General features: G+C 38.5%; 1 protein-coding gene across 2 annotated transcripts; it reads left to right on the top strand.

Annotated features, from left to right (window-relative positions):
- The first annotated feature begins 391 nt into the window (after positions 1–391).
- Positions 392–7,981, top strand: CENPW (centromere protein W). Of its 2 annotated transcripts, XM_010562503.1 has the most exons (5): positions 846–1,026; positions 2,177–2,382; positions 4,131–4,302; positions 5,573–5,686; positions 7,392–7,981. In XM_010562503.1, exons 2-5 carry the CDS (start codon positions 2,378–2,380, stop codon positions 7,416–7,418), a joined length of 318 nt encoding a protein of 105 aa, XP_010560805.1. In that variant the 5' UTR covers positions 846–1,026; positions 2,177–2,377; the 3' UTR covers positions 7,419–7,981. The 2 variants fall into 2 exon arrangements, with proteins under 2 accessions (XP_010560806.1, XP_010560805.1); XM_010562504.1 differs by lacking the exons at positions 846–1,026; positions 2,177–2,382; positions 4,131–4,302 and adding an exon at positions 392–545.
- Positions 7,982–13,160: the final 5,179 nt, after the last annotated feature.

The raw sequence follows: 13,160 nt of genomic DNA, 5'->3' as shown, positions 1-13,160 counted from the left end.
GGGAGCCGCTGTTTATCACCTGGGACCCGTTTATCACCTGGGACCCGTTTATCACCTGGGTCTCGTTTATCACCTGGGACCAGCGTGGGGTGGTGGTGGGGGGCTCTTCTCACCTCACCCTCTGTGCCCCGGCCTGTGACTTTGGAGCCGGTCAACCGCTGTACGAGGGGACATGACAGCCCTCGGCGGGAATGGGGAGACGAGGGCCAGACCCAGCGCCCCCGAGGGGCTGGGGAGAACAGCGGGCTGGGACCGTGGCGGCGGCCGGGTGAGTGGAGGCGGCGAGGGGCTCCGCTCACCGCCGCCGTCCCCTCACAGGAGGAGGAGGAGGAAGGGGGGGGCGTCGCCGCCGCTGGGAAGTGCGTCACGGCGGGAGCGCGCCTGCGCCGGAGGCGGCGGATTCGAACGGCGGCGGTTGGGCCGGTCTCGGCGGTAGCGGCCTGAGGAGGAGGAGGATGAAGCGTGCGGCGCCCCGCAGCACTCTGCGGAGGATAATAAAGACGCACAAGCCGCAGTTACGCCTGGCGACCAACGCCGACCTGCTGGTGAGGAAGGAGAAGGGCGGGCGCCGAGCGTTGCGGCCTGGAGTCGGGTGCGGGCCCGCTCCGCCCGCCCCTCAGCCCCTCAGCGCCGGCGGCCTCCAGCCTGCCTTCCGCCGGTGCGGGCGGGGGCCGGCCCGCCGTCCTCTGCCGCTGGGGCAGCGCGGGCGAGCTCAAGGGGTGAATCCTCGAGCTCCAGGAGGGCCCCCCCGGCGTCGTGGCGCAGGGCCGGGGGCGGTTGTGCTTTCGGCGGTGGCGGGCGGCTGCAGCCGTGGTGGTTGCCTGGGGGCGGGTGTCCCTAGACGGGGACGTGTGGTCTCTAAACGTTTTTATCGCTCGAGAGACGTGGACGCGGTGGGCTGTGCGCGCTGGAGCACGTTGGAGTTGCTGCGGAGTAGTGGGATGTCGAGTTACTTGCTACTCGTGGTGTTTCTGCAGTGAGCTACAGGCAGAGAGGAGGCAACGTTTGCGGGGAGAGGGACGATTGGTTAGTCTAATAAAATACTAATAAGTAGCGATTGCAGCTTCCTGCTTCGCTGGTGGCTACTGTAGTGTACGTTTCTGACAGTGAGTTTGGGGATTCAGGGACAGGCTGATGCATAAATATTGTGTCACTACATGTAACGCTGCTGTTCAAAGAGCTCAGTGTAGACGGACTGAGAAATAGGAATTCGGATTATGTGGCTGTAACGCACAGATGTTGTTTATGTAGAGCAATTTGGCTGTACAGTTATCAATTGGCTGGATTGTGATTAATGAGTTGCTAAGCTGTTAAGGCATCCTGAATGATCATATTTTTGTAGAAGGCCAGCTAAGTAATCTCCGTCCAAAATGAAGGAATGACAAGTCTTGTTATTAACCTAAGAAGGAGAGTAAGGTGTTGGGGTCCTGCTCATGGTTTAAAAACACCTGCCATAAAGGTGTAGGGATAACAGAGCCATATCGAACAAGTTTCAGAAAACTAAGGCCAACAAAGCTGGATTCCTTCTGACCTGCAGTGGGGGATTTGGGGCACAGGAGGGGTTTGTCTCACCAAGAAATCACTTGACTACAGCAAGGAAACCTGACCTAAAGAGAGCTTGTGGTAGCTGCCATCCTGAAAAATCCCCAGTATTTGTGCATTAAAAAAATATTCTTTGAAGTGACTTAATAGGCTTAGCTTGCTTGACTGTCACACCTTCTTGTTTTCAAATGCATGTGATTTGTCAGAGCATTAATGCATACTGTACACTAGTGTGGTCCCTGACTTGAATTGTAAGTCCACATTTCATATGTGTATAAAAGTTGTGTCTTGCAGCAGCGTGAAGGTTGATATCTGGATATATGAGGCTAAATATAAATACACAAAATTAATGAGATTAATATGAACAATATGGTAGTTACATGAGAGGATTTACATTTGAATGTAAAGAGTACTTATTTTTTCTAATTGGCCTAATAAAAATAGGAGCTCTTCCTACTGCTTTTGCTATCTTTGAAGTATTTTTACGGACTAGGGACCTGGCCCCTTGCTCAGACCCACTCAAAGCTTACTCAGTAGAATGCAGTAGTCAACTAATCAAAGTTACATAATCACTAATTAATTTTTTTGTAGTCATTGGTAACAGTTGGTCTGTGTTTCCATGGTCATGTTACAGGTAGTGTAGCTGTCTGAAAAGGGCGAAGTGGGACCGTCCTCCAAATCTTGGCCATTGGTTCCCATCTCTTCCTTGTCCTGGCACCAGCATTCTGTGGGCTGCAAAAGACAATCAGTGAATTGAATTGACTGAAACTAATGAACAACAACAATCTGATCTAGTTTAAAATATGGCTGTGAAATACTCATTCCAACACAAAGGATGAGGTGAGAATGAATTTTAATCATGTAGTGGAAGCTTAGATTATCTCTTCTGGTGATGTTAAATTAAATGACACTTAATGTTAGGAGGCTTGGCTTTTTTATTTTACCTTTAAACAGGAATGTCCAGGGGTGGTGATTGCCCATGATGTTCTTCAACTAGGCGTGTGGCTAACAGCTTTTTAGCTCTTTATTTCTATGAATAAATAATCAACACAGCTGGAGTTTTGCTTTGTTTCAAAAAAGAAGAAAAAAAAAAAAGAGAGGGGAGTTTAGTCCTGTAGTTAGACAAGTAACAAGTCTTGAGAGTATGTTTTTTAGTGTCTCTGTTACTCCCTACAAACCTTGTAAGAGTGGTTAGATTGCATACTTTAGAAATTTATATGGTAGCTGTTTTAACAAGATGAAACCATATACATTTTGAGCAGAGTGCTTGTGTCTTCTGCAGGGAAATATGAGAATTGGCTAGTTCAGTTTCTGGACTATCTTCCTGAATGATCCATGCTTTCTGTTTGAGTCTACTGTGGTACTTAGCCAGTCCACTGAGGAGGTCTGCCTACCTGGCTTATGATATAATCAGATTGTTTTCCTTTTCCTGACCTTCAGCGATTATTTTTCCTCAATAAACCAATGTCTTCTTACATGATCGTTACTAACAAGTTTGAAAGACATAAGAATTCAGATAATTTTGTTAAATACCTGCATGGAGTTTCTTCTTCACTTTTCAGATTCTTTTGATCAAGTCTCTTTCTGAAATTTGAAGCTTTGTCAGAACCTAAGTGTTAACATCTTTCTCTGTGCACAGTGTAGCTAACAAATTTCATCAAACTTTCTCAAGGTGTGTGATAATATCTTTGAGAGAAGAGATAGGAATAGTGTTTAAGGTTTGTCCAATGCTCTTACCACTCGGTTATTTACCTTTTTGAAAATAAGAGGTAAAGATTAAGATTTTAGTACTGAAGTTCAGATATTCCCCCCCCCCCATGGTGTGAGAAGAAAAAGCTGCAAACTTTGTTCTAGCTTGAAATTATAGAAGAAAAGCAGGAACTCAGCTGCTTGTTTTATGCTAGAAGGGCAGGTTTGTATTTACATTGCAGAAAAAACTTAAAGTATTGCATTGAATGACCCCTTTTTTCTTTATCGGCATAGAATGATGAATTAGTGTACACTGAAGGCAAAATATCAGTCTAAAGAATTGTTCTGAAGTCATGGCAGCAAAACAAAATTACGGAGCTTGTCCCTACTATTCATTAGTTCTGTTGAACAGGTGTGTGGAAGTTGCTCTGCAAGCAGTGTTTTGAGTTTTTACATATGTTCTTAAAACTTTGCAACCTTTCTCTTATGGGAAGTAAGCATTCTGTTGTGTAAGGTGGTTTTCATGAGTAGTTCAAAACTGTTCTTAAATTTTATGCAGAGGGACAATAATCTAATACATAGTAAAGCAATGTCTTTAAACAAATGTGGTATCACGTAGGTACTTTTCAGTAACTGTCCCATTCACGGCATTCAGTCGTTCTGCCTTTCGTTAGCCTTTCTCAATTGCCTTGAATAATCCGGAATATTTATTAACATGTGCCCTACTGTGGAATGTTCTGATTTTAGTTATGTGACTATGTTTTAAGTCTATGGGAGTTCAGGGGAAGCTTCTCCACATGAAGCAATTCACTTTGAAAATAGGAAAATAAAGGTACAGTGATTCTGAGAGAAGATGCAGTTTTTAAAGGTGGTTTTAAAATTAACACTTTTGCCTTTAGGTATCTCAGCAGGAGGACTTGCAAGTGTGGAAGCTTTTGTTCTGCCTCCCTCTTCTCCCCCCATGTTGTTTCCAGAAATCTAACCTCCTTGTTGATAAGTCTAATAATGAGAGTTCTAATGTTGAACACTATTTTAGTGTCACTGCTTGATTCTGTCGGAGGTTATTTCTGTGTGAGTAACTAAAGACTAGTTTAAAAACGGCTTTGATATTTTGCTAAGTAAATCTGCAAGAACATCTGCTTTTTGTGTAGTAAATGCTTCCAAACGATGCCAAATATTATGCAAATTTATCTATTGCACGCTGGCTTCATTTAGTTCAGGAGTTAAAAAAAAAAAACAAACCTAAATTGCTTGTCATATGAACACTGAAATGCCTGTCCTCTAACAGATTCTTTGTGCTGCAAACCCACTGCCAAAGTATTTCCTATAAACTCTAACTTGTAGCTTTCCTTGTTGTATCTTATCTAGGCTTTGCAGATCAGGTATGGCAGCATAACTATATCACCTAATTCATATAAATAAAACTGTCATATATTTCAGTAATGTTTTTCCGAGCTCTTGATTGAAAAAGTATTTTGTACACTTTACCTAGCAAAGTTAATATTGTTTGAAAGTTTAATTTAAAAAAGGTGCAATTACCAATTTTTCAGGTTGGACTGTTAAAATAGTTCACATAATGTCTGTGTAACACTGGAGGTTTGTATTATAGGTTCCTTATTACACAGGGGTGCTTTTGGCTGGAAGTTTTTAGTCCAAGTTGGAGTAGTAGTTCCTTGCCAGCTGAAATTTTTGCTGCTTCTGTACTAGCAGAGCAGCATTCTGTATTGAACGGAATACTGCCCTACCAGTTCTTTTCATGTAAAAAGGTTAAGTGATGAGCTGGGAAAAAACGGATGGAACCTCCTGACAGTGCAGAATTTCTTTTTCTGGAGAAATTAATGTCAATGCTCCTTTGCACTGGAAAGGGGCAGAAGTCCTTGAACTTGTCTGTGGTCCATTTGGTGATAAGGCAGGGATGAATTTGCTGTTTATTAAAAGTCTGGCTGTTGTAGTCACTGAGAGCTGACTATGTTTACTAGTAAGCAAAAAGGCTCTGTCTTATTTTCTGATATTTATGTTTATATTTTATTACAAAAAACTGCTAATAAAAATCAGATGTGACTTATGTTAGGTCAGTTGTTGTTTGCATGATTGTTTCTAAAGCACTTTTACGATTTAAGTATACTAAATTTAAACTATATCTACAAGAGTCTTGCAGTAAGGAATGTCTTGGGAATTTAAGACTTGAACTGAGTACGTTGTTTTCCTGAAAACACCTTTCAGGAATCTGGAAGCATTCTAATATGCGAATCCTCTGTGTCAAACAATGAACATCTAAAAAACCAAACTGTGCTTAAACAGTTTGAATCCTTCTTTTTTTCTTTCCTTCCCTCTTTTAAAGGTGCATTTGAACTTCTTACTGTTTCTCCATCGGCTAGCAGAAGAAGCCAGGACAAATGCTTTTGAGAACAAAAGTAAAATAATTAAATCTGAACACACTGTAGCTGCAGCAAAGGTAATAAAGCATTTTTAATATTTTTCTTTTTGTTTAATGTAAAATGTATTATGACAGCATATACAAAAGTTTTCTGTATTAGTGTTGGTATGTTTTTATAATCCAAAACCTGCAGAAACGTGATGTTCTTTAGTCCACCATTGGCATAATTCACTGTTACCAAGACATCAAATTAACTCTCCGTGCCCTATTAAATATAGCCCTATTTTTCTTAAATATTCCATGTTTAAATTCATAGTTTCAATATGTGGGAAAGTCTACACAGCAGTCTACCAGCAAGCATCTGTGGGCTGAAAGCCCAGGGAACAGAAGCAAATTCCAAAGTTGGAGGATCTTTATTTCAGATGATACTGTATCAAGGAAGCCTCCTGTCTTAACTTCAGTAATATAAATGAAGCTTTATGGAACGAGTGAGAAATAGTTCAAAGAGGTTCAAATATCTTACACCTTCAGTTCTTACCTGCTTAGTCTGAAGGATGTTTGAAGTGGATTCTTGCAGCATTGTGTGGCTACTGCCTGAACAAACAGATTCTTTGTGTGATGTTGTGTTCGGCAAGGGAAGAGCTAGGAGAGGATTAAACTGTGGATTGCTATATGGGTAGTTCAGCATAACAAAAATTGCCGTATGAATATCTGTGGAGGAGGAATCCTCTGCATTACAGAGCATGGTAAGTTTTGTGTACGTGCAAAAGAAGGGAAAGAGGAAGGCGTTATGCAGCTTTCTCTAGAAAGAATTAGAGTAGTGTCAAAGTATGACCGAAATCCTTTTGTATTCTGTAGCTCATTTCGCTCTCTAGGATATGTCTGCTTTACCTAGGTTTCATGAAGGAACTCAGTCTCTTTAATTTGTTATCTGTTCAACCACCTACTACTGTTAGGCAAATTGGAAGAACAAAACTCAGTGTTATCTAGTATTTGGGTCCTGTGGCTTCTGTTTATCTTCAGTATTTTTTTTTTCCTCTGGTGAAATGTTTAGTTTGATACTTTCTATTACTATAGTAACAGAAATATATACAGGATGTGTATGGTAGCCAAGTGAATGTTACAGTTGGAATCTTATGCATTTGTAATTTCTTTTTAACTGCAATCTTAACATTATTTGAACATTTTTGTGTTCCATTTATCTTTTTTTTTTTTAAGATGAGAAGAAAGGAAAAACTGCCTGTATTTTAATAATGTTAACACTTAAATGGTCCCACTTGGGCTTTGAAGTTCATTTTTCAACTTAAACTCCAAACCAAAAAATGTCCTTCCAAGGGTCTGGGCACTCTTGATATAGAAAGAAATAAGGCATTACAAACAAAAATTGAGCATAGTAGCTGTATAATTGCAAATCTTACTTTTTTTTCTTTTTGTCTAGGCCTAACGGGGTAAGAGCTTCAGGGAATCTGCTGAGGGCTTGAGACCTCTATTGCTGTTTCTCAGCATCCATTTTTAAAATAAGCCTTTTATTTTGCAGAACTCTTGGTTGTGAATGTTCTTATTTAAAAAAACCCCAAACTTTCTGATATGGCATTTTTCTGTATGCTTTTCCTTTATTTCTAACCTTTTCCCTAGACTTTTACCCTTGGTGACTCTGCTCTTGGAAACAGATTGTTTGGCTAGGTGAACCTTTGGTCTGAGTAGCCTAGCGTTTTGGATCTCTTAGTGCTGCCTGGATTGTAGTGATAAAAGTGGTGATAAATATACTTTTTTCTTTTTGCAGGTTATTTTAAAGAAAAGCAGAGGCTAGAAAACAGACCACTGGAATTTCAAAGCATGTTTTCTGTGTTTTCTTACTAATGTGAGATCCTGTGAGCCAGCTTTTGCACTTTTGGAAGTATTTAGTTTTATTGATGTCTGTCTCCTGACTCTGAGTATCTTGCTGTTTCTTTAAAAAAAAATAAATTTAAGAATCTTAAAATGTATATTTTCATACACTTCATGCGTAATTTAAAAATGTGTGTCACTTTTCATTTAAGACTTTTCATGTACCTTGTTTCTTCCAAAACAATGGAGGAATGCCTATACCGTAGTCACTCTTCAGGTACAATGTGTCATTTATTTTTAGAAGTGTGAAACTAATCTGAAAGATGCAGGTTTCACTAAATCCATTACAGATTATGCAGTTCAAAGCAGATTTACTAGCTAAACAAAATTGTGGCTTTAAAACAATTGCTGTACAAACTAGTGTATTAAATAGCTTGGCTTTAATTTATTTATAAGTGTCTTAACATTTTTTTTACATTACTTTGAAAAGTAGGCTAAAACTTCTCTGTTCTGGGGAAAGAATACGTATTTTGTATTTCTAAATCATGCTCTATTGTTTGATGTGGTGTATGAGACAGGTTGGTGGTCTCTAATTCAGTTGGTGCGGACAGATGCGCATTATGGAAAAGAAAAGATTTAGCACAGCTGATATTTTTGAAGTTAGATCCTGTACAAATAATGAAGATAAGTTGGCATGAGTGCCAAGCTACTTCCTCTCCCCTTTTGAGTGTCATCGTAACTTGTCAAAAGTCTGGAAATGTACTTTATATAAAAATATCTTTCTAAATTAAAATAATATTCCTAATCTGATATTTTTAAACAGTTGCTGAACACTTTGCTTAATAAATCTTTTAATAAAGATGTAGCTGAATCTTACGGTTTGAGCTGATAATACAGTTTTGTGGAATATGTGGTAGCTGATCCTTCATATGCACAGTGAGCTATTCTTAAAGAATTCTTAAAAACATGTATTGAGTAGTCTAATTTTGTTTAACATGTTACTGAGTATATTCTAGAAATTCAGTGAAAAAGAATTACATTTTATAAGTATTTTTATAGTCTAAGGAAACTGGAGCAATGCCAGAACTTCAAATTTCATATCGTGTCCACATACTTTTAAAACTCCTGTACAACCTATGAAAAGTTATCCTTTTACAGTATGCAGAAAGGATTGATGACTCTTCTGCTTTACTTAACTCATAGGGCTTAGTTCAGTCTGCTTCTTGTAAGGTTGACTAGATTCCTTATTCTGCATTTTCTTCTCTTACTCACTTGGAATCCACAAAGAAAGCTGAGAACATATATGTGTAGAGGACATTTGGACTTAATAATCTGAAGTACATTCTCAGAAATAAGGGAGATCTGACTAGGTATTTATATTTTTCTTTGTAATTACTGTCTGTGATTTAACAATTTTATTGCAACACTAGATTTTCCTTTGTTATAAATGTTTTCTCTTAATTTTTCCCTGAAATATTTTCTTAGTCTTGTACAACCACATACCTTTCCTCATTGTACAGTTGTTTAAGTGCTGTAGCTTCTTTTGGAACTTGTTTTGATGTCCACTTTAACTTATTCTGTTTTGATTTGCCTAGGAGCAAGATCCACTCTGAGCTTAGTGGAATGTTCTCATTCTCATGTAGTAGATGGATGATCAGCTACCATTGGGGAAGGGAGGCGAGGAGGGGTTAAAACCAGCCACCAGTGTACTTTAAAAATATTTTATATGGTGTTTTTGGCCTGTATTCATGGTTAAGAAGGTACCTCTTTTTTTATAGGAGAGGGACTTTTTTTCTATAAGCCCTGAGAAGTCTCAGTCAGAATGTGTCCTGTCACTAGATTGCCAGTACTTTGTGAACATTTTGTGATAGCTGAAGCAGGCAGGTATTCAGAAGACCTGAATAACTTGGCAGGTATTCAGGTTTCTCTCTTAAACTTTAAATAAATGCATACTGAAAATTAATGTGGTTGATGTAGTGTGATTAAGCATTCAGAAATATAGAATGCTATTATGTTTTTCTAGTATCTTCTTGAATGTTCATCATAATTTATGTTCAATTATATTCACATTTGGCAGCTCTTCTGTACTCCTTCATGTATATACATAGGGTCTCTTCTCTACCCAGTACTCCTTACTTTGTTTTTTAAAAAGAAAACTCCTTACAGTAGCGATATCTAAATACCCATGAACACTTCCAATTAATATAACCTTGGAGGATATACTAATAATCTCTTTTCTGTTATCGAATCTCTGTTTAATGACGAAACATCAAAGCATGTAGTTCTAGAAAAATGTCTTTTTAAACTAGATCTGTGGTAGAAGGCCTAATGAAGTTTGGTTCTCATATTTGAATTCCTGGTTGATTCTCTGCTGTTAGGAGGAAAAAGGCAAGGGTTATTGAAGAAAGAGGCATGCTGATGCATTAGTAAGGTGTGTCTTCTGCTCAACTGTTTTCATGAAACCTTGAGGAACTGAGTGTTCAGAAACCATTGAGACTATTGACTCACTGTTGAATTTCCTCTGGTTTTAAAGGTAAGATTCAAGAGATTTTAGGAAGGAGAGGTGCTCAGACAATACCATTATGACTCTTGATTTCCTCAGGAAAGCAAGATAGGCAGCCTAAAAAATTAAAGGCACACTAAGACATTATCCAGTTTTTCCATTATCTTTCTTCTCTTTGCAGCTTTCCCAGTGTTGTTCTGTTTCACATCCTACCCTGCCCTTTCACTATGACCATCAATGAAAGAGGGAAAAGTCAAAATGAAGAAGTAGAAGAATTTGGCAAAAGTACTTCTGGTGGCCCTTGTTTTTGTTTTCAGCTTTTCATGTAGCTAATGTTAGTCCCTGGGCCAGTGAGTGGTATCGCGAGTGATTAAGGCACAAAAGAAGAAAAATGTTTATTGATAAGGAGGTGACTGAGGGGAAGAGATTGTTTTCCCTAGTGGGGTGGTGCTGCTGCTATTTTTGTTTCATCTCATGTATGGAGTGACTGATGAAAGAGGATCTGCTCTTTTCCAACTTGAGTAAGTCTTCTCGTGAGGAGTATGCACTATTCCAGCTCTCATGGTCACATCATTTTGCTCCCAAGATAAGCGAAGAGAGAAGATAGTCGTGAAAGCTTTAAAACTAGATTCATGCATACTTTTGTTTTAATTTGTAGGGCATAGAAGTTTAATATTTTCTGACTGGTATAAATCACCTGATTATTAGGTTAAAACTATTAAAAAAAAAAAAAAGTCTGACTATTAAGAATGGTATATCAGTGAAGGTTAGATCTATGGAGACATCTAGCTGTTTAACTCCTAATGGAGTCAACAGGAATATATGAATTTGTATACTTTTGTGGGTCAGGGCCTGCCCATATAATCACTGTTCTATTTGAATCCAAAGTTATGTTGGATCAAGTCTACTGTTTTGATTCAGAAAATCGGCACATGTGCTAGAGAGGACATTCGTGCCTTGGAGTTTCATTGTGCTTGTATGTGGAGGAGTGCATCATTGCTAAAAAAGAATCTTAAGTTGCATAATACAAATAGTAAATATGTCTGGCTATAGTGATACAGTAAAGGGAAAAAATTCAGAAATATGTATGCTGTAGTAAGAAAATTCTTTTTCTAGCCATAAGGTGGGGATAGAGCAAAAACTGTCTTTTTCTTCCCTGCAGTAACTTCCCATTAGAGAAAATAATCTGTTTATGCCTACTAAAAAGTATACTATAGGTTGTGACACTTCCAGATACTCTTTTGAAGACCACTAAGCCTGCACTGCTGACATATGTAGGGCAATTAATGTTTAAAAAAAATTCTGATTCACACAAAGGGTATTTTGTTCCATGCTGAGATGGTAAAAGTTAGATATGCGAGGCTTTGATGCATCTTTAAGATTTTGCTTTCTTCAAAGCCCAATGTTTCGGCATCAGGTAGTTTTGTTAGGTATAGGTCTATAGTTATTTGTACAACATAGCCCGGTTTTTAGAAACTGGTGTGTTCTATGGGCAGTTTTATGCAAGAGGTTTTTGTACAGGACATTGCTCATATAGCAGCCTTAACTATAAAACATAGCTCGTATTGGTTGAGTTGCTGACTCGGCATTCCATTAGTCTTTTATCAGCTTAGAACAACTAATGATAGGGCATTGTAACCCCTAAATACGTAGGGTTTTGAGGGTCATGACTTACGAGTATATATTTAGGAAGTGTGACTTATATTTCAAATAAAAGTGCTGATTACAGTAAAACAAAATTCCTCTTTCCAGAGTTGTAAACTATATGTCAAATTTAAGTTCTTCGGACTGTTTCAAAGCACAGTGTGTAGTTGTATTTCAGTTCAATATACTATATATATGTATTGGAACATAGATTCCTTGATATATTTTAATGGTACTGTACTTGTAGCTGCTGTGGTAGCCTACTTGCCTATGATAAAAGAGCTAATAGGACAAATTTTTTGCATGTTTGAGTAGTTTCAGTTCTAGGGTGAGAAGATGCTGACAGCATTTTTGTTGTGCTAAACACAGAATTGTTACTTTTTGAGGAAGTTGGTGAAGAGTCTTCCCACCTGTCAGCTCGTGGTTCTGCAGATGTAGTCAGTTGGAATTCATTCATTAACTGTTTGGTGAATAATGTTGGGGGGATGTCACTTTCTTTACAGTCCACATTCATCAAATTCACTTGGGCTTTGGTACATAATACTCTCCTGTGGGCTGGGTTATTAATGTTATCCTGACCAAACTGCTGAAAGATCTTTCTAGGTCATTTGATACCTGTAAGATCAAGTTTCTTACGGAGAAGGTCATTTTCCTGGGGGAATGATTTCAGTGTGGGGAGAACTTGGTAGAGCATAGAAAAACGCCTAAACAGCCCTAAAATTACTTCTCTGGTTTACAAAAGAAATGTAGACACAGCCTTACTACTAGGTAATAACGTGATTGCAGCAGTTAAATAAAACCAAGAGCACTTCCTACAGGAATGGCTTGCTCTTAACCTCCTAGTACTAGGTCAGGCTATACAGAAACAGAGACTCCTATTTTGTTTCCTAAGTATGTAGAAAGCACAGGAAGAGATGTATTTTGGCAATGGAACAGATCCTGAATCAAAAATTAGAAAGGGCAAACACTTCCAAATACATAAAATAAGGAATAGGGTTGGATTAGCTGGAGATTCTAATCCCTTATATCAGGTTTAAATTGGTCGAATTGTATTTATGCTCTAAAACTGACAGCCTACTTTGAATTTTTTTTTATTTGTTTAACTTCAGCAGGTAAGTACACACACAGATTAGATTATGTAACTGGAATCAGTTTTAATGAGATTTGTGCAAGTTTTACAAATAAACCAGATAAAGAAAAACATTTAAGTAACATGTAAGCCAGTTTTTAAAATTCTATTGCATAGCTGAAATCTTCTTAGTACAAGCAAGCCTCTAGTCCTAGCTGTTGGAGGGTGGTAAAAGCTGAAGTTAACGTACTGATGGTAGCTTACATTTAAACATATTTAAATTCTTTATTCTTCAGTTTGTTTTCACTCTTCAGAGAAAATTATGTGTGTACAATGCTGTTTCCAAAATTGGTCAGCTGTTTAAATATTACTGATTTCTGATGGTTGGTTAGCAATTTAAAATGAGTTAAAGACAGACCCTAATTTAAAAAAAAAAGGGGGGGGGCAGTAAGGGAAAGGTAAGCATATGGCATAGGAAATGATTGTCTGGCTAACCTTAACTGTGTTTC

The sequence above is a fragment of the Haliaeetus leucocephalus genome, unplaced genomic scaffold (genome assembly GCF_000737465.1).
Source record: "Haliaeetus leucocephalus isolate CR32 unplaced genomic scaffold, Haliaeetus_leucocephalus-4.0 Scaffold160, whole genome shotgun sequence".
NCBI classification, from domain to species: Eukaryota; Metazoa; Chordata; class Aves; order Accipitriformes; family Accipitridae; genus Haliaeetus; species Haliaeetus leucocephalus.
Note: the sequence above shows the minus strand (reverse complement) of the source record. Positions and strands in the feature narration are given on the sequence as shown.

Bases quoted from the DNA above. Each gene is read 5' to 3' on its own strand.
- CENPW (XM_010562503.1), top strand. The intron at 4,303-5,572 runs GTGAGTAACTAA...CCTCTTTTAAAG, and splicing joins CTGTCGGAGGTTATTTCTGT to GTGCATTTGAACTTCTTACT. The intron at 5,687-7,391 runs GTAATAAAGCAT...TTCTTTTTGCAG, and splicing joins ACACTGTAGCTGCAGCAAAG to GTTATTTTAAAGAAAAGCAG.